The following is a 21,911-nucleotide window of genomic DNA, read 5'->3' on the forward strand; positions in this document are numbered from 1 at the left end:
AATGCAATTTTAAAATAATTTTATCAAAAATATTTCTTTTACAAGCGGTTTTTATACTTTTGATGCCTTCACTTTGAGAATTGCGATCTCTTTGCATCCGCTATGGGAATTCGATTTTTCGAATTTCTGGTGATTATTACGCTTTGTTAAAAGGTAAACAATTAAAATATCTTTTTATTTTCGTTAAAATCACGGAATTTATAAGTTCTAAACGAAATTCTGTGCTTTTTAAGAGTGTCTTGGGTCAAAAAGTTAAATGCTGAACACTATTCTGAATTTTATTTTATTTATTTATTTTTTTGTTGCAATTATTTTAAATACTGTACAGAAATATTTCTAGTATAATTTAACATAATGTAGAATGGTAGATAAATATTGATATTTGAGAGAGCGATGCCCCCCCCCCCCTCCCCTGCCAAATATCAGAAAAATACCCCAGAATGATTTTCTCGACATAGAAGAGGAAAACACTCAACTTTAAGTTTAATTGATGCAGTTTGTGCCATCTCTTAATTCTAAAATTTTTGTTTTAACAAATTTTTTTTTTTTTTTGTTTTTTTTTTTTGCGAATTTTTTTGATTTTTCACAAAATAAATTCATTTTTACAAAATTATTTGATTTTTCACAAAAAACGGACCCTGTGAAAAATCCTGGACAGACCCGTGGCAACAGAGAAACATGATCATGTGCTGCGGACTTTTTAATGCTTAGTTTTACTTGATCTTGCTTAACCAATTACTTGTAGTACCAGTGTTGGCAAAAACCCAGCTGCCTGACTATTTTTGGCTGAAGATGACTGGAATAAATCTTTCAAATTAATCTTTTTGTAATATCTATCTTTGCATCTGTACATCTGTACCTGATAATTAGTAGCTAATTTGATGAAATAGCTGTAATTTATATTTACCGTACTCATTTTTAGGCACAGTTAGTGTGTCTTTTCTCCAATTTGCCTGACTCTCTATACTCCCTATGTTAAATCTCATATAAAAGTAATACTTTTTTTTTAAGAAATTGAAACTCTAGTTTGTGTGGATAAATAAGGGAATTAAATAAATATGAAACAGATTTTATGTCTGGTGGACCAATTAATGCATTTAAATTTTTATAGGTTGCTAAAAAGCCTGGAAAGCAATTTGAAGAACTTCTGTATGATGATGCTGACACTGATAATGGAATATGGAGTACTATTACCAGGTATTTTTTCCAAATCATTTCCTTTAGTTACATGTTTTATTTTAAGATTTTCTTATCTCTTTTCTAATCATCATGCTTTTAATGCTTCTTGCCTGTATAAAAATTGAGATTTATTATTGATGTGCTGCTGTTTCACTTTATTCTTCTGTTCCTTTTAAGTTTTTATAAATTATAAAATTAATACTTTTTGCATTTTTTTTTGTATGTGTTAATGTTTTTTCTTTTTTTATTTGCTTTGCACTGTGCTTTTTTTGTATTTATGTACTACTAATTATGATAATCATGTATATGCTTAAATGACAAAATTGCAATATTTGTATATTGTTATTAGCTACACTTTAAAAGTTATTTTACATTTGATGCATAAGTTATATTTATTTGAATAATATTTAACTATTCAAATAAATCAAGCAGTTTTATTTTAAAGCTAGAAGCATAAAAAACTGATTGGGTTGCTTAATTACTAACTATTAGATTTCTTTAAATTAATATATTTAAAGGAACTGAATTGCAACTAACCCTTTAACTAGGTAGCCACTTATGGCATTTAAAAATGTGGTAGAATACATTGCTGAAGCATGTACAAATCAGTATAATGCTGATTGTCACTTTATCTTGGTTGTATTTTATCAGGAATAAAAATCTGCACTAATGTGACTATTGTATCATGAAGGTTTTATACAGACTCTTATCAATATTCCTTCAGAACAAGAAGCAGTTTTTAAGAGTCTTAGAATAGTTTTAGATGAACTTTAGTGACGTTAGTTGAAAGAAAGATTAGGGAGGCCTCCCCAGAAATTTTTCAGAATCAATATTTTAAATACATGCTTATAGAAAGTCCTAAAAGATGATGTTATCAGGAGAATTCAATGATGTTATCAGAAGATCAGAGGTTCTCTTGCTTTAATTTTTTGAAATTGTAGTTTTAAAAACATAATTGTTGTCTTTCTTTGGTAATATTAAAGTCAGAAGGTTCGGGGCCCCTCCCTGAAACTCTTTCAAAATTGAGGCTACAAAAATTGAATTTTATACAACCTTTGATGTTGTTGTGGACAAGGTGTTGTCGGGGCTCTCCACCAGAAATTTTTTTTACAAAATTAAAGGTGCTCTGTAATGTTTTTTTTTTTTTTTGGGGGGGGGGGGAGGCTTTGGCAGCATAGCCATTTGAAGACTTTCTTATTTTGAGCCAAACTAGAAAGAATGGAAAAAAAAGGGAGGAATGAAAGAAAAGGAAGGGAGCTGGAGTGTATGTAGCTGGCCAGTAATCTGCAACTACTGGACCCAATTAAGAGATGAAGATTTTTTCCCAACATCCTCTTTTTCTTTGAAAATAATTTCATTTTCCTTAGACATGTCCCTTTCTTTTCCATCAAACATTTTTCCTGAGTGCATCTTTATGGCCTACACTTCTTCTCTTATGACTAATTAAAAACAGAGTGCATAAAAATGTTCAGTGATTTTGTATCAACACGCCAAAATGTAAAGAGTTAGTTTCTCTTTCAATAAGCAAACCTTACCGTTTGGTTGTTTAAAAAAGTGGAAAATAGAGGTGAAACTTTAGTGAATAACTTTTTCATGTTAGAGTGAGTAAGACAAAGGAAAAATTTTCTTTTTGTATAATATCTCAGAGGCCACAATGACCTCTCCTGTGTTTCTAGGCATAAGATTCAGTATGTACACTGCTATGAGACTAATGACTAAATGATTCATCCTATTCAGTATTCAAATGAAGTCCTAATGGAAAGGCAAAAAGTTCCATTAAGTTCAGTTCATTATTATTCGATTTATTGTACAACAAACGAGGAGAGGAGTCACATTGCCACCCTCCTCCAAATTTCTAATATTAACATGAGATTGCTGTATTGGCAAGGAAACTGCAGTTACTGTCATCTTTTGGTGATTATTTGTGCCTTTAGAACCACATGCTCAATTTCAGCTATGGGACCTCCTGAGTCTATACCTCTTTCAGAAATAAAATAGTACAAAGTTCTTTGACAGGATGTGAATTCCTGCAATAAAGCAATAAAATAAACAAGCTGATATGTGCATCACATGACTTCCTTTTACTCCAATTTAATGTCATTTCCCCATTATTGGCAGTTTCAATGTGATTCAATTGTTTACACTCTAAATATCACCAACAGTGATCAAATTGAAACCAAATTCAAAATTAAAAAAAAAAAACCACCAAAATGTCGCCAAGTTGACGACAAAATTTGGTGACCAAAAGACTGGCAATATATTGTCAAGTGTCCGACAAATTATGAGTTTACATTGAAATTAACAATGATTTCCCCCCAAAAAGGGGAAAAAGACCCCCTTAGGAACATCCAAATGCAACCAAAGGAGAAGGTACCCAACTAGGAGTCTACGTACCAAATTTCAACTTTCTAGGACATACCGTTCTTGAGTTATGCGACATACATACGCACGCACATACATACAGGCGTCGCGAGAAAACTAGTAATTAACTCGGGAAACGTCAAAATGGATATTTCGGGTGTCTATACATTCTTAGGTACATATGTACGTGTGGTCAGGTCGAAAACAACTCAAAATTCGTTCGAGGGTGAGAAAAATTGAAATTAAGGCCAATTTTTGAGTGAAAATTTTTCGCGAATACAATACTTCCTTTTTTGTAAAAGGAAGTAAAAACAGCGAAAGAGGGGTGAACATCAAAATAATAATTACATATTCTGCTTGGGCTTCTTTTATAAAGTAATAAATAAAGCTACAAATTTAATATGAAGTATTTGAGTGTTTCATTTTGTAGAGTACTCTGGAATCGGAAGGCCAGTTTTGGTTATCGATTAATTCAAAAAATCATTTGGATAGTTACCAAGTTTAAAGCAATGATCTCTGTACAAGTCCGTTATTTTCGTAAAAAACATTTTTTCAGTTAAATAGCATGACTAGTTTTTTTTTTTTTTTGGCATGTTTGTTTGGTGACAGACTTCTTTTGTTTTCTTCCTTTTCTGTTTTTTTGCAAGCAGCATGCCTATCATTGGTGGAATAGTCGAGGAATGGAGAACTATTTGGCTTGAAATTAAAAGGTACTTTTGCTCTTAGTATGCAAGAGTAGTAATGTGAATTCTAAATGCAGTAATGTGTGAATTAATGTGAGCATAGCAACTTCATTTTTAATGTTTGGCAACAGTTGTAGCAACAGTTTTATCCCCCCCTGTTTATTAGGTGAACAAAAACATACCTTGAGGTAATCTTGTGGAGGTTTTGTATATTTTCAATTCCGGGTAATGGATTTATTGTGTAATGAATAAAGAAATCTTGGCGGAGTTTTAATTTGGCGGTGCTTAACTTGCAACTTAAGAAGCTTTATCAGTGACTCAGTTACAAATTGGTAGAGTTAGTTAAAAAACTTAACTAGCTATGGTAGAAATTTATCATTCTGCAGGTACACCCTAAAAATGTCTTTTTTCCTTATGCAAGCAATAGCAGATTGCTTTGACATGGAAAAGAACTATTTCTTATATGAATTCAGCAACATTATTTAGGAGGAATCTCTTTATAACACGTTAAGTTTTCATTGTCTATTTCATATGGCAGTTGTGAAGTAACTGTCCTACATGTGACCTGAGAGGAAAAAAAAGGGTGAGCATAGCAATTTTGATTTAAAACTCAGAAAAACATTGCCAAAGAATGGACTGCGAGTTTAGAAAACTATGAATAAAACTTTGAACCAAAAGGAGACCAAGTCAATTAAGGTGAAGTAATAAGATAATTGTGGCAGAAAGGGGAAAATTATTTCAGGAAATGGTTGGGGTGGCAGAGTTAATTAAATTATGAAGAAAAAAAAGATTTAACTTGAACCTGCAGCAAGATATAGCATATGCTGGGGGTTATTATGCATAACTGAGATGCTTGAAAAAATATCAAAAAAAAAAAAAATAAAAGGGGGAGATAATCAGATTGCAGAAGTAGAAAAAAAGACATTGATTGAACTCAACTACAATGAAAAAATATAGCTTTGTTTCAATAATTATAAAGCATGGAACATAGAAGAGTGAAAGTTTTAATTTCTTTGAAATACAATTTAGGACTGGATTGATTCGCTATATAAGGAAAGTTGGGGGAAATATCCTCCTTTCAGTCAATTTAAATCCTTTCAAAAATGTGTGGGATATTGTGGAATTCAGATTTCATCACGCCTCAGTATGACAAAGTAATACTTATACTAATTCAGATATGATTTTGAAGCAATCAAGTGTAAAAAAAATGGTAAAGTTTTATAAACACTAAGCCAAAATTAAGTTATAAAAACCAAAGGACTAGAAGATAATTTAAATAACTGATAAATTGTTTCTGATAGAAAACTTATACTCACATTAATTCACAGGCTACTGTGTGTGTGATTTGTTAACAACCTTTATTACTAGTTATAGTATTTACTGCTTTGTTATAGTACCTTGTCTGGGAATAAAGGTGAAATGGATGCTGTTGATGATAAAATCAATATATTCTCTTTAGCTTCTGGACATCTATATGAGCGATTATTAAGGTATGTTAAGATAAATAAATACCAATTGTGCTGAACAATAAAGTAAGAAAAACAACGCTAAAAAAGCACAAATTTGCAGCCTGTAACGCCGAAACACGTGTCTGCTGTAATTGGCAAATTTGTGCTTTTTTAGCATTGTTTTTCTTACTTTACTATTAAGGTATGTGTTTATTTTATATGTTTGTTCCCTTTATTTCATTTTTGAAGCTTATTGCACATACCTTTTTTTGAACCTGCAAAACTAAATTCGATTACATATGCAAAAAATTCCCTTTATATAGATGTAAACAATATATTTGATTTTTTAATTAAGGCTTAAGCCTGAGCAGATATTTAATGGTTAGAGCAGTAATTGTAAACTTTCTTGAGTCAAGCCATCTTTGGAGTTTAAGATTCCCCCCTCCCCAGTGCCTTTCCCTAAACAAAATAAACTTATCCTATCTAACACGCAAAAAATAAATATAACTTGTGAACCTGTATTGCATAGCCCTTATTTATATTGCAGGACATGGTGAAATATTACAAAAGTTTTGTAGTTAATAAATCTCCAATCATTTGTGAAGTTGTACTAAAGCTTTACTCCACCGCAGTTAGACTTTCTTGACGTAGTTTGAGGAATCACTGACTTAGAATATTTCTTTTTGAATTAAATTGTTTTTTTTTGAACTAGTCAATTCAATGGTGAAATGTTTTTTAGAAAATGTTTACCCTTAAGGTAATTATTTATATTCCAAATGGCTGCATATTGTGTTTTAAATTATTTCAACCTCATGTATAAACATCTCTTATGACATCATGAAATATCTTTGCTATATAAGTGTTTACTTTGTATTCATGTTGTGTAAGGCTATCTAAATTTATGCAGGTCAAAAATAAATTTCTAATTTTAATGAAATATCTTGTGAAGTAGACTTTTAGGTTCTGTTCTTTTTCATAGTGCGTCTTTATCAGCAGAGTCTTTCCTATTGAATGCAAACTTGGTTTTTGTTTTCTAGGATTATGATGTTGAGTGTTTTGAAGAACACTAAAACACCAGTAAAGTTCTGGTTTTTGAAGAACTTTTTGTCGCCAACCTTTAAGGTAAGATTTAAAAATAAGAAAAGCTGGTAGATGTAAAGTGATAGAACTTTTCAACTTGTCCTTTTGAAAGCAATATTTGTTTCTTGAATTTCTTATGATACCAAAATTTAAAATCTGTGATGATTGTTTTATTTACAGTCGACTCCCGCGAAATGCCTATAACAAGAGTTTTTCACGAGCAATGAATTTTAGAGCTAAAGCAAATTTCTCGCTCACAACACGAAAATATTTGAAAAGAATTGTGGTGCTAAGTTTCTGATTTGTTATTGACTACTAAATATTGATTTCGTGATCAATATTTAGTAGTCGTTTGCATCCTTTTAGCATCTTTGACTGCTCAAGCTCCCACACATTGCACTAGTCTAAACATCGCTTTGTTAGTAAAGGTGAAAAAAAAAAGTGAAAGTTTGTGACAATTCAAGAAAAAGGTAAAGATTCTTTATATGTTTGAACAACTAAAATGTGGATCGGAGATAGCACTACAATAAGGTATGAGTGAACCTTTCATACGTGCAATTAAAATTCAAGAGAAGGCAAATCGTAAAAATTCAGAATTTAGTTTTAATATGAAGTTTGTTGAGTAGTGTCTAAGCAAAATGCAAACAGTATGAAATTGGAAGCTGCTCTTATATTGTGGATCATAAAGACCTTGAAAGAGGGGCGTAACCATAGAGTGGAAACGTTATAAATGTAAATGTCAAGTTATTGTATTTAAAAATACATTAGAATAACGATCTGATTGCGCAGTAAAAGTAATCATCCTCAGTTTTCAAGTTATAAATGTAACTTATCTACTGTATCTATCTGTATCTACTGTACAGTACTATTATAGTGTAGTGATTGCTACATACTATACGAACCGTATCATTTTATTTTATGTCGTCCCATTGATTATTGATTTTGTGCATCATACCATGATTCTATGTTGAATAATGCAGCGTTTTAAAAAATACAGTAAAAGTTCAGCTTTTTATGTAAAAACCGGTAATATATAGTTAATAAATGATCTAAAACAGTTTGAAAGGTGCTTAAAAATGTCCAAAATAATTGGATATGTTAATAAAAAATCATATACAATGCCTTTTTCCACAACCCGAAATTTCGACTTAGAGGAGTCGCACGCTCCTTCGCGCGAGGAGTCTTGGAACGCATCCCTTGAGTAAGTTCAGATCTGAATGTATTTATTTTATCTTGCTTCCCCCCCCTACTCATTTATATTACCTCTTGTTTGCAATTTGTCTGTGATTGGACAGCAGACTATAAGCATATTTCTATAAATGGTTTTTGCAGTCTTATTAACATTTGCCTAAGAGTTTAATGGAATATATATGCATGTTAACCCTTTGTTGACAAAGTTAAACAATGTACTATAACAGTGGAATCTAAGGGAGAATTTTTTTTTCCAAAAAACATAATGTTTTTATGTTTTACTTACCTGTCAAGGCAAAAAATAATTAAATGAATAAAATAAACTAAATATTCAACTGTTTTTGATATGCTATTTGAAAGTATTGGCTCTGAAATCTGGTTTGAAAAGCAAGTTTTAGTTTTGTATTTTTTTTTATTTTTCATTTTTTCCCTATAGGATTTCCTGCCACACATGGCTAAGCATTATGGATTCGAGTATGAGTTAGTTCAATACAAGTGGCCAAGATGGTTAAATCAGCAAAGTGAAAAGCAACGTGTGATTTGGGGGTAAGATTTGTTATCTATTACACTTGAGTGGTTTGTGTATTATATTTGTTTTGGTGACTAAACTTTCCTAGATGACTTAATTTTGCGCTTATACTTTTCCCCTCCTTTATTTTTGCATGTTTCTCTGTTTTGCGTTTAAGTTAAGATGTAACTCATGGTTCTATAGTTTTTCCCTTTAATGTTACTACTTTCGAATATTTTTTAATATCGGAAAATTAAATAAAGTATAAGATGAAAAAGAAATGTTATTTCTAACTGTGCAAATTAGAAAATATAGTTTTATGGATAGTTGTAGTCAGTGAAAGTCAGGTACTTTCAAAACAAATTTTTTTTAATTTTTAAACTACATTTCAGCAAAATACTCCCAAGATTTCATGTGTTTGCATTCAGTGTTTCATTTTAGGGTGATTTAAAATTAAAACAAATGAAAAACTTATTTATTCAATGCATTTTTCTGTGCATAATCCATAACAGTTGATTTATTGAATATTAAACTCAGTTCCGCTTTTTAAAATAGTTATTTGAGTTTCAACAGTAACAGATATGCAGAACTTTTTGGAAAGTAGTGCATAGCCTTATCAATTAAGTGAAATTTTTGTCACAATTGAAGCAATACAGACCTAAACGCTGTACTAAACTTCCATTAGATGAAAAACATTAAAATAACTCTAAAATAGTTTTGAACTTTTTTTTTTCTAATTTGTGAGTTTTTGAACAATCAACATCAACAGTTATTTATGCTTGTTTGAGATAGTTTTATTGTTATAATTTTTATCATTATAAATATATTGTGAAAATTGTTTTTGGAGTTTGAATTAATTTGCTTATATTATGCTTAGCTGTTTGTTTTCCTGTTTATGATTTTCCGCATAATTTTAGTTAAATCTTTTAGTTAGCAAAATTACTGATTGAGAAGTAAATAGTTTACCTTTATGCTAAAATTTTTGAATGAAAAAAAATCAATGTAATAAAAACACAAATTGCAAGTATTGCTTCAGAGCTGACAAACTTTAATCAAATGATAAAGTTGTGGTGTCTTGTGTTGATCTTGAACCATATTCCTGAAATAATTTTTTCCTTTTGTACTTTTTTTATGTCAATGTTAGCTTTATCAATTAAATAGCTAATTACTGAGCATTCTTATGAATTGAAGACTGTGTGCACTATGTTCCTAGTCATAACAAAATGCTTAATTTAAAAAAATGTATATATTTAAATGTTTCAGTGATATTAACTGTTTTAAGAATTGTACATGAATAAATTTTCTTTCATAATTTTAGGTACAAAATTTTATTTTTGGATGTTTTGTTTCCTTTGGATGTGAAAAAATTTATATTTGTAGATGCTGATCAAGTAAGTTTCATCAATAAATGTTTTAAAATTCTAATTTCTTTCTATGACACTTTAACTAAAATTGATTATTGAATTTTTAAAGTAATTTATGTTTTAGAACTATGAGCAGTAGCAAACCTGTCGCATTGTGTTATTTGAGTTGCAGTCTGAGTCAGTTTAAGCAGTTCCTATATTTTTTAACATTAAAAAAAAATGAATGAATTTATAAATGCAGATGAGCTGTAAAAAGCTCAAATATCAAGAAGCATTCTTAAATTATGAATACATTTTGTTCAAGTCAAAACAGAAAATCAATGAAGTTTCCCTATCCTTGAAGGAATAAATATGCCCTACTGAGCAATATCAAAAAAAAAAAAAAAAAAAACTGAAGTCCCATCTAAAACAGATGAACCATGAAATCGGTAGGTGTGGGGAAATTTAGGGTGTCATGTCATAAGCATAATCAAAAGCTTGGATTAGTATTAAAAAAAACTTCCCTGATAAATTTTATTTGCTTTTATTTATCTGTTTAATATTGTTTGGTTTTATACTTACAAATATTAAACATATTTCTTTTGTCTGTTTTTGGGCCATTCCATCGTCACATGCGTGACAAAAATAAGCTTAAATTTCATAAACATTTCGTCATATCTCGTAATATTTTAATGAAATAGGGATAAGCAATTTTTTATTTGATACAAAGATACTCCTGACACAATTATATTTCTATTAAACAATTTTGTTATTTGAAATAAAATTAATTTACATGTGTGCATGTGTCACGTGCGGGACATCCAAAGTCAACCTCTGGTAACCTGCTTATGAATAAGCTAATATTTTTGCTCTTATTAATACAGCAATGACAAAACAAATTGTAGATTTTGAAAGCTATGGTTCCAATGTAAAAGAAGCATATCTCATTAGTTTAGAAATAATTATTTAAACCATTGAAAAAAAAAATATGTATATGCCCATTTCATTGAAAATGATCATTTTGTCCTGCACGTGACAGTTCCTGTATTTCATAAAAAAGAAATATTTTTTAAGAAAGTTTTTGCTTAAGAAGTCACACGTGCATTTATCGATTCTTAAGCAACAAAATTTTGTTCATCCTCTTTTTAAATTATTATTTTTTATGAAATATATGAAGTGTCACGTGCGGGACAAAATTACCGTCTTCTGTGGAATAACCCTTCTGTGTCACTTTGATTTAAATTTTATAAAACTCAACCCCTTCTCTACTGTGGGAAAGCTTCAGTTCTCAAAACATAACCCCAGGAGTTTTTTGGTACTACTGCATTTTTATGAGTTAAATCCGTTGAGAAATAAAATTATCCAAACTTTACGCATGTATTTTTCTGTTGTATTATTTAATTCAGTCTGAAAAAAAAATGTATTTTTTTTCCTAGGTTGTTAGAGCTGACATGAAAGAATTGAATGACCTTGATTTAGGTGGTGCTCCATATGGTTATACTCCATTTTGTGATAGTCGTAAAGATATGGATGGCTATAGGTAACTTTTTGCTTAACTTTTTGATTTTTTGCTTGAAGTAAGGTCTCTAAGAGATGGAGAGCTTCAATTCAGTGTGTATTTTTCATGCAAAATTAAAAAGTTTCATTTGATCCATAATCGGACTGTACCCCTCTACTAGTTCAGTATTAGGTAACTGAAAAAGATCTCTTTCGTATTCTAATGGATAACTTGTCGCAGGTAATATAAACTCTTGACTCATACGATTTTAATATTCCTTAGATGCTGTACAAGATGTGATCTAAAACTAGTGAGTGAAAGTGAGGACCAAAACACAAGATATTACTTGCATGCCCAAACCTAAAAATTATCTAAAAATCAATTAAAATGCAAACTGCAAGTAACTTTAAAAAAGTACTAGCAATTTCAATTCAGTTATTTAATGCTGTTTATTTTCCACTAGTGGTACTCGCACGGCTTTGCCCGTAGTAGAAAATTAAAAGGTCATTTGTGTCGCCTGTATATTTGCAAATAATGGATGATGAATTTCTCACCAATTTGCTATATTCATTTGCTTGTGCATGTTACCGTTCCACGTTATGATAATTTGGTAATTTATTCGTCCAAGTTGTGATAATTTGCTCGGTAAAATTTTCTTGTAATTGGAATAGAAAAAGAACAAAATCGAATTTTCAAAAAATCTTTTCGAGTTGCACACCCCCATGCTACAAACTAATTTTGTACCAAATTTTATGAAAATCAGCCTACTGACATAGGCGCTATGCGCGTCACAGACATCCAGACATAGAGACTTTCAGCTTTATTATTAGTAAAGATAACTAAATTTATTTGCTGCTTAGCAACTCTTTTTGTTGATCTTTATTGGGCATCTTCTGGCATGTTTTATGGCACCAAAAATTTCATTTGTTAAATGGGATTGAGCTTTTCTTCTTAAGTTACCTTCAAAAGTTGTTACAAGCAATGCATTTCCATTGGTTTCAAATTCATTGTTTTCACTAATATTTTCCACTTTTTATTGTGCAGTTTTTCTCTCTCTCTCTTTTTTCTTTGTTTTCTCTTAAGACTCAACTGAAGTTGAGTATGGTAATAGTGATTATTTTTGAATGCTTTGTTCTGTCTTCCTCTCGCCTCAAATGTTCTTTTATCATCTGATGCTACTAAGAAGCAAGAACTTCTGACATTAAATAAGCATCTTGGATGTAGTCAAAATGTGTTTAGTAAGTTATATGTGATACTTATTTTTTTTTTTTTAAATCTTTAAAACATTAATCTTTCAGTTCCAAATTCACTTGCAATGATTTAAGTGTGTTTAAATTTAACACACGTGGCAGGCATAACCACAGGCAGGCACTTCAGGCATAACCTATGCCTGAAGTTTGCTGTGAATGACTCTACCACATGGCAAGACTAAATGCACTAGATGAGGCAGTTTTTATTAAAATTTTATTTTTAAGTACAAGTTATATATTGACATTCTTTTTATGGAATTTGAAAGCTCAGTATTTTATACAGAAATTTCAAGTTTAGCTTTCTTACTTTCCTTTACAAGTTCTAGGCAGTAATTTTACATTACGTTTTTAAAATTGGTCTCCGCAGACTCCAATACATTTTAACGTATACCTATTATACTTTTTTCCTTCATATGCTTTTTCCATACAGTACCTTCAAAAAACATATAAACAGTGCTTCAATGTAATACACAATGCAAAAAAAAAAAAAAATGCTGTGATTTCATATTGAGTATATGGGACATTGTTTTGAAAAAAAATAATAAAACATATTAAAAGTGGATATATTTTTGTATTAGATCTGTTGCTTATGTATGAATTTGTATATTTACAGATTTTGGAAATCTGGGTACTGGGCTTCCCATTTAGCAGGAAGAAAGTATCACATTAGGTTCGTAGAACATTTCTATATTACTTATGCTTTGTTTACTAGTGTCAAATATTATGCTTCATTACTTTTGTCTGTTAGAGTTTTTAATTTATGTACATCAATAATTAGGAGGAATCTTTGCTTTCTTACTGCAACTTATTGCTTCAGATTGACCTTACTTAATGTATTCCAACCTTGCTTTCTAGTTCTATTAAGGTGTGAGAGCCATTCTCATGAAATAGATTTTTTTAAAATCTTTTACATCTCAATTTTGTGAAATTAAATTAATTTTTCTATCCTGGTATCATGTGAAAATTGCTGACATTTTGTTTGTTCATGTTTCATTTTATATTTTACTTATTTGTGCACTGTAAGTATTTTAGCTGTGCTACTATTTAAGGTTAAATTTGAACTGAAATTTAATTGTCTATACTTCATAAATTAAGAAGTTTTTCCCTCTTTCTTTTACGAACTAAAGGAATAGTTGTATTAAAAAAACAGCGCTTCTAAAACTCCCCTTTCAAATTGAAGCCTTAAGTTTCATTTTAAGCTCTCTTAAAAGAGTTGTTGCTAGTTTCTTTGTCATGTCCATATGTATGTATATATGTCCGAGGGTCAATCAGAAAGTTAGTTGCACTGCTCAAGAAAACAAAAAAAGGACCGAAATTTTGCAATAACTTTATTGTTATCTTAATATTCCATTCAAAATCTACTTTTTAACGTAACCACCACCGTTATTTAAACATTTCTCGACACGTGGTAGAAGTTTTTTGATGCCTTCTGCAAAGAAATCCTGTCCAATGTCCAATAAACCATTATTTGGTTACAGCTTTCACTTTGTCATCCGAATGGTATTATCACTTTGAAAGTTCCTGTTACATGGGACCAAAAACATCGAAGTCAGGAGCTGAAAGGTTAAGGCTTCTAGAGAAGGTGATCCCACACTTCCCACCTAAACTTGGTCTTCACTCGTGCTCGGTGTTGTCAGTATCTGTATGTCCATTCTTAAATATGTTGCGCCATTTCAGGACATCTTGACGTAACATTGCATTTTTACCATCCACTTCATGTTACTACCCATAAATTTCAGTGCAGTTGCACCTTTTTACCCACAAAATCGAATCACAGCATGCATTTCCAATTTGGACGCTACTTGCAGCTGTCGAGACAGGTTTGCGAATGATTATCAGAAAAACTAAACTTGCTCTGGGGAAGCCTCTTTGTCACATGATAAAGGTACATGCCTGTAGTGCTACCACAGAATTTCATCAAAATTGTAAATAGTGCAACTAACTTTCTGACCGACACCTACGTATGTATATATGTACCTATGTACACATATATGTATGTATATATGTATATATGCATGACATATGAGCAACGAAAACATCCATTTTGACCATCCCAGAGTCTGTTTTAATGAGTTTTGTTTTGGTGTCTATATGTGTGTGTGGACGTATTTCACATGACTCATGAACGACTCATAAAAGGTTGAGTTTTGGTATGGCGGATCTGAGTAGGATCTAGATGCGCACCTCCTTCTTCAGTTGCATATCAAGTGCTCCAAAGTGCCCTTTACTCTCTTTTTGTAGCCAATCAATGTTGATTGCACAATTACTTGTCATTTTTCGCGTAATACAAACTGAACATCCTAAATTAGCAAGCACTTGGGAAAAGAAAAATTTTGCTAAGTATTTTAAACCTTATTGCTTGTAGCCAAAGATTTGATGATGAATCTATTGTTAACCAGGCAGTTAATATTTCTATTTTGCATCTCAGTAAATCACTTTCCTGCATTGATTTGTTGCGAGCTAATTATATGAAATATTCTTCTCCTCACTCTAAGGCAGTTTTATGTTGCATTTTTATTCTTTTTACTCATCTTACATGTTTAGTTTTTGTTATTGCACTTTCAGATTCCATATGCCATCAAAATAATTAAGTTTCTTTAAGTTTGAAAGTGCCATTCTCTATATTTGTCATGTTTTATAGGTGCAAGAAAGTTCCTAAGAATCTGTAAAAAGGAAAATATTCATTAAAAAAGTATGCACTTAAGAAGTATAACTTCTAATGCACATACATAAATATACATACCCATTTCTTTTTAATTGTTAAAAGATATTGATTAATTTATAGGTACACAACGAAATGGGGTGGTTTCCTTCAGTCAAAAGTACTACTTTTAGCCGCTGAAATGCATGGAATGAGCAAAAAATAAAATAAAAATAAAATAATAATAATATGGACCCAAAAAATACTTTTATTTTTCCAACAGTTTTTTTTTGATTAATTTTTTAAAATGTCCGATTTTTCAAATAAAGCGTGGTCTTGATGACGTCACAAATGATGCACTTTGCCGCATCTTTCTACCATGTTTCCACATTATGATAATCAAGTAGCAAATTAAATATTGTGCTCTGCGCTTGTTGTCAACCCTATCGTTGCCAATACACATGAGTAAAGATGCAACTTAAATATTTTGAAATGTGAAAGGCAACACTGAATGGCATTTTATCATTTGTGATGTCATCGGCAGAAGCCGTGAACAATAAAAAGCGCACCAATTTAAGTATTTTTTGTAAATATTAAACTTAAATGAATTATTTTAAAAATGGTCAGATCCTATGTTTTTTAGCATGCTCTTTCAGAAAAAAATACTTTTAAAATTTTGGAAACGACCCCATTATTGTATCCACATTAAACTTTTTATTATTGTTAATAGTAGTAATTACATAGTAATTGTATATATAATCTGATTTTTATAATTTAGTGCACTTTATGTTGTGGACTTGAAAAGGTTTCGCAGAGTAGCTGCTGGTGACAGGATAAGAGGGCAATACCAAGGACTCAGCCAAGATCCCAACAGTCTTTCCAACTTAGATCAGGTTATTGAGAAGTTTCTACTCTTCCAGTTCAGTTCATTTTCAAATGGTTATGTTATATAACGGGATATTTTATCTTATTGGAACAAGTTATCTTGACTTTGATTGTATTATGTTATGTACAACGATTTCTCACTCATACGTCTGCACAAAAGTCGAACCAAAAAAGAAATTTAGTTTAAGTTATAGAGATGTGTAAATGAAATTCATCTTTGATTTAAACTTACTCAACTTATATGAAATAAAGGCAGAAAGAGAAAAGCAGCTCTTTTAGTACCTTTTCTTCCTCAATTTTTTTTCAATGTTATTTCTGAAATTCTAAAAATGGTAGGTGAAATCAAATGGCAAAGGAAAAAAAAATGTAAGTGCTAGCTTTCTCTCTGCTTTTTGTAAAATGTACTTTCCTGTTATAACTTTTTGTCTTGTCATAATTATAAAGCACTCTACCTAACAAAGAATATTATTCTACATTAAAATACACTGGCAAAAAAAAAAAAAATCCCAACACCAAGAAAGACTTGTGCAAGATGAACAAAATTTGGTAGGCGTGTTTATGCATCTGAAAGAAGACATTGGTTGAAATCTTGTGCTTTGCTCATAAGTGTGGCACTGGTTTCGCCACCCGGGACTTTTAAATTAGAGTTGCCTTAAATGTGTGTTGTAAAGTTCGTGAGTGCTATTTTTCAGTGAAATTCGACCTATTGAGTTGATGTTAGGCAAGAATGCCTTTAAGAAGACCAAGAAGCCATTATCAACAGCTCATCGAGTTTGATTGAGGTCGTGTATTATAGCTACAAGACGGTGGATTTTCTTTTCGCGATATTGCATATAGACTTGACCGAACTGTATACAGTGTGCATGATAGTTAGAAACAGTGGTTCAGAGATGATATTACCGTAAAAAGATTGGGTTCCGGGCGAAGTGCCGCATCATACTGAGTCTATAGCAGAAATTTGAGCTGCAGTTGGTACCACAGTGACACAACAAACTGTCAGAAATTGGTTACTTCACGGATAGCGCAGAGTCAGGCGCCCTGTGGCGTGTATTCCACTGATGCCAAGATATTGCCGTTTGCGACGCCAGTGGTGTCAAGACAGAGCTCAATGTTAGACGGAATAGAGATCTGTTGTGTTTTTAATGAAAGCAGATTCTGGCTTGGTGCCAGAGATGGCCATGTGTTGGTCAGAAGGAGGCCAGTGGTACGCCTGCAACCAAACTGTCTGTGGCCTACACTCACTGGGCGTATACCTGCAGTCATTAACTGAAGAGCGATTTCCCATGCAGGGCCGATCCTAGCAGGTGTGCAGAGTGTGCACCGCACAAGGGCGGCCAAAGCAAGGGGCGGCCGCAGGTCGTATCATATAGTTCTTTTAATCAAACAAAATTCCTCAAGAATTTCTCAAAAGATAACTTATAATTCCTCAAGAATTTCTCAAAAGATAACTTATAATAAGTCAAATAAATGTGCTGAATTTTAAATGTTCAATTATCAAAAAGTAAGTGCTGATTTCCCGACAGCATAGAAAAGTTTAAGAAAAATAGATTGTTAGGGAACATTGTGTTAGTTCATTGTCCATTATTATCTACTCTTCATTTGGTTGCATCTTGCATCATTTGGTTGCAAAATTTATGACAGAACCGGTAATCAGGCATGGATACAGGGGAGGGGAGATGTAGGAAATGGCCCCCTCCTGAAGCATGAAAGGAGGCCTTCTAAAAGGAGCACTCAGGGCCCATGGCGGCCACTAATGTTTACCCCTCAAGCTTTTATAGACCTAAACAATGAAGACATATTTTATATATTATATTTAAAAAAAGCTATACTGATTAGATACTCTCGGAAGCATTTCATGCAACAAATTCTGTTTTCAACAATCGCGGATGCGTGGAGAGACAGTGGAAAATTGCGACTCCCCTGAGAGTCAAACATATATGAATGACAAACTAAAATTTTGTAATTTTCCTCCTTTACAGCATTGTTTTCGAATTGAAATCACGAATGAACTGTCCGGTTTCAGATCAGGGCTCTTGCCTCGGCTAGTAAATTTAAACGTAGCTCCAAAACGAAGATCCAAAGGATGCCATGACATCCTTGACGAGACTACAGAAGGCTTAAAATGGCGTTTTTAGGACTTTAATTTCGGAAAATTTTGCTGTTTGAACCATCGATCTTAAGGACACAATTAAATCTCTGATTCTTCCCTTCCAACTTAATTTAATCAAACATAGCCTGAAAATGTTGGCTTAAAAATCCAAAATGTGTTTTCAGAGGACAGCCCTTCATAATGTCATCAAAAATTGCTTAATGACATTTGTCGTATTTCTTTTTCGAAATTTTTGCGATGGAGGCCCCCGAAATCCATTCTCAAACATTACTACACTGTCAAAACTACGGGTGCCTTTGACTATTTGGCTCCCTAGGGTGAAAACACCCGGCCTCTGGGTGCAATAGAGGCTAGGAAATGTGATCAAGGTGAATGACGCTAATAAATGTGAAAATGGACCTCCTAGATGCACGGGTGAAACGTTGGCGCATTCGCTCTCCGCTCTGACATCATTCAAGGCGGACGCAGGAATAACTACGCACATGCACTTTCCCATTGAATGAAGTACGAAATTGGATTAAAACTCATATAAGTTTCTGCGATTTACTCTTCAAAGTTTCGCGTAAGTACAGGCATTTGATCATAGTGTAGCTTTTAAGGTTTTCGAACAGATTTAAAAGTGTTTCAAATGTACTTTGATTCTTCAGTTAGCCGTTATGTACATTTGCTATTTCTATCATACATAAATTTTACCTAAAAATAGCTATCAGCACCGGATAAGTAACATTTAATAATCAAAACGCTTAAATTAGATGATATTTGAAAAGTTATTTCAACTATTAATTTTGACTATGTGGTTTTACTTGCTTGTATTGTCAACAATCTTGTGGATTTTTAACCAAGAGAATTATTGTTAGCAATGTGATGCACTCAGCAAGTGAACGGAAACTCTAATTACGATGATGCAAATAACAAAAACATAAAAGCACGAAAAAAAAAGGAAAGCGGATTGAAAAAAAGAAATCCCACCAAAAACATTCTGTAAAAAACTAGCCAAGTCTCGATGGAGCTGCTTGTTTATCTCTAAAAAGTAGTGAAATCTAGACAAAGTCATGACAAGTCTAAGGTTCCTTACTGCGATTTCTTCATTATTATAGTTAATGTTGTGTGACTTGGGCGTTAGACATTCTTTATACGTTAGTGGGTACAGGTCAATTTTGTTTACACGTTTTCCAAGTGGCAATTTTCCATCGTCAATGGGTAGTGGTTCTGGCGAAAGATTGGTGCAATGGTGTCATGGAGCACCTGGTTTTGTACCCTTGTGTACCCTTTAACGACCAAGTCACACAACATTAACTATAATAATAAAGAAATCGCAGTAAGGAACCTTAGACTTGTCATGACTTTGTCTAGATTTCACTACTTTTTAGAGATAAACAAGCAGCTCCATCGAGACTTGGCTAGTTTTTTACAGAATGTTTTTGGTGGGATTTCACTTCTTTTTGTAGAAACATTTAATTTGTGTAATGTTCGAGTAGACTAAAGTTAGGCTAGATTAAGTTAGAAGATGGTGTCCCACTACGCTGGACTTTTGCAACGACAGTCGATTTTTTTATGTACCAATAGTAGAAGGGGGCATTACCATATCTCTAATACACCTGAGGGTTCTTCATTAGATACTTCAGCTTTCGATTTTTGACATCAAACGAAGCGGCCCGCCAAGTTGAATATTTTTTGTAAAGGTTGTATGTCGATCTCTAATAGATTGGTTGGGCTCTTGTGTTTTCTAATCAGGGTCACTCCAGATCTTCAATTAGCGTAGTTTTTACAGTTTTCCCTTTATGTGGCCATCAAACCCTAACTCTGTACCAAATTTCACCTCTCTGAGTTTATGGGAAGTACTAGTTCTATTTTGATGATCATGAGTGAGTGAGTGAGTGTCATAAATGCGAAACTTTGCTTTCGCTTAACTTCGGAACTAAATGACCTACAGATTTGAAATTTCGGATTTTAAGTATGTGATTATAGCTTACTGGATGACGAAAATTTCTGCGTTCTAGTCTCATCAGAAGGTTTTCAAATAGGGGCCTGAAAATGCGGCGAAATGGTTCCAGTAAAGGATGGTACGGCAGTGTTTGCTTCGCGCTCGACTTGGCGGGGGCACTGCCGTGCCCCCAAATTTCTTCTCCGTCTCGATATATTTTTATTTATTATCTCGTGTCTAAGTTAACTAGCTTTCCTCGGCGTTATTGCTTGAAGCGAATGACTGAGCTTTTTTCGTCACTCTAGTAATAGTAAGAATGAATAACTCGTTAGAATCTGTTTTGGCTTTCAATTTATCGAAAGACTTGTGCTCTTTTATCTATACGGATATTCAAATGTCGAATCATATATACGTACATACTAATATGGTGCTCTTGATTAAAACTTCGAACCTGATGAAACGATTTTATTTTTCCAAGATTACAATATAATTGAATATTTATTGTTCGTGTAAATGATTTACAAATGGTACCTACGCTCTTCATTTTCGGTACGATTGTGCTGCAGTAAATGTCAATAACATATTAAAATTACTGAGCAATCCAAGTGGATGAACGAAAAATTAGTGCACGGCAGACAAATTTAAGTCATGAACACTTCTAAACTATGTTCGAAAGTTGAAATGTGATCAAATGCCTTAAAGTACAAGTTTTAATCATTTTCAGAACTATTCGATGTGGAAAATGTACCAAGACTTAGTTTTTTATAACTCAAAATAATAAATAATAATGTATACAATTGTTTACGGAAATGCACACAAAACCAAGGGGGGGGGGGGGCTCAGCAACAAGAAACAGAGGGTGCCAATGTTCTGCCATAGGGTTCCGTTTTTCACCGCGGTGCACGCTGGGTGAAGGGTGCCGGTTTTTCGCCCGTGTTAAGGGTGCAATTTCGGCACCGTAAAGAGTGCCGCTGGTGAACAAGCTTTTCACCCTTGAAAAGTGCCAAATGCAACCTGTAGTTTTAACAGTGTACGAAAGATAATCTAAATTAGCGTCTTTTGAGAGGCCCCTAATTCCAACCATTCAGTCTGAAATTGACTTCAGTTTCAAAAAACAGTTCGTGAGGGCACACTGAACCCCCTCCGCTCTTTGTCCCATCGTTGTCAAACAATGCCTAAAATACGATTTTGGTACTTCAATTTCTGAAAATTTCTGGATTAGAACCGCCTGGCTTATGTAACTTTTTACGACGCTAGGACATATACCCATCAATCGTCGAAGTGAGGTGGACAAAAGGTCTATAGTTGTGTTTTTCAGATATTAATATCGAAAAATATCCGAAAGATCCGCCGAAGCTCCCCAGTTTTGTTAACATCACCAAAGATAGCATAAAATTGTGCTTTTAGAAATATCCGCTTGGGAGCTCCAGAACCCTTCCTTCCCAAAAACAGCCTAAAATGAATTTTAGTTCCGAAAAATATTTCGGTTCGGAATATTCTCACGTTTCCCCTATCGTTTTCAAGTATAGCCAAAAATGAGTTTTTGAAACAATAGTGCTGAGAAATTACCGGAAGAAAGTTGCCAGATCCCCTACCGTCACCAAAGAGAGCCTAAATTTGCGTTTCAAACTTCAATTTCGAAAACTTTCAATGGGAGATGATTGAATCTCCCTCCCTACAAGCAACGGCAACAAAGATAACCCAAAACTCCTTGTTTAAAACTTCAGTTTCGGAAAATTTTCGGGAAGAGCGCCTATCTTTCCTAAGCTACGGTCACAAAAAATAGCTTCGAATTGATTTCAATTTTGAA

The 21,911-nt window shown here is 32.7% G+C and overlaps 1 protein-coding gene across 1 annotated transcript in view; it reads left to right on the forward strand.

Moving 5' to 3' along the window:
* LOC129228098 (UDP-glucose:glycoprotein glucosyltransferase 1-like) overlaps window positions 1-21,911 on the forward strand; it is a 103,535-nt gene that overhangs the window by 74,234 nt on the left and 7,390 nt on the right. Inside the window, 9 exon segments of the mRNA XM_054862738.1 lie at window positions 1,112-1,197; window positions 4,191-4,250; window positions 5,618-5,713; window positions 6,709-6,793; window positions 8,379-8,488; window positions 9,769-9,841; window positions 11,230-11,333; window positions 13,155-13,211; window positions 15,961-16,075. Of these exon segments, the coding sequence (XP_054718713.1) occupies window positions 1,112-1,197; window positions 4,191-4,250; window positions 5,618-5,713; window positions 6,709-6,793; window positions 8,379-8,488; window positions 9,769-9,841; window positions 11,230-11,333; window positions 13,155-13,211; window positions 15,961-16,075 (786 nt within the window).

Source organism: Uloborus diversus, chromosome 8 (genome assembly GCF_026930045.1).
Source record: "Uloborus diversus isolate 005 chromosome 8, Udiv.v.3.1, whole genome shotgun sequence".
In the NCBI taxonomy this organism is placed as follows: Eukaryota; Metazoa; Arthropoda; class Arachnida; order Araneae; family Uloboridae; genus Uloborus; species Uloborus diversus.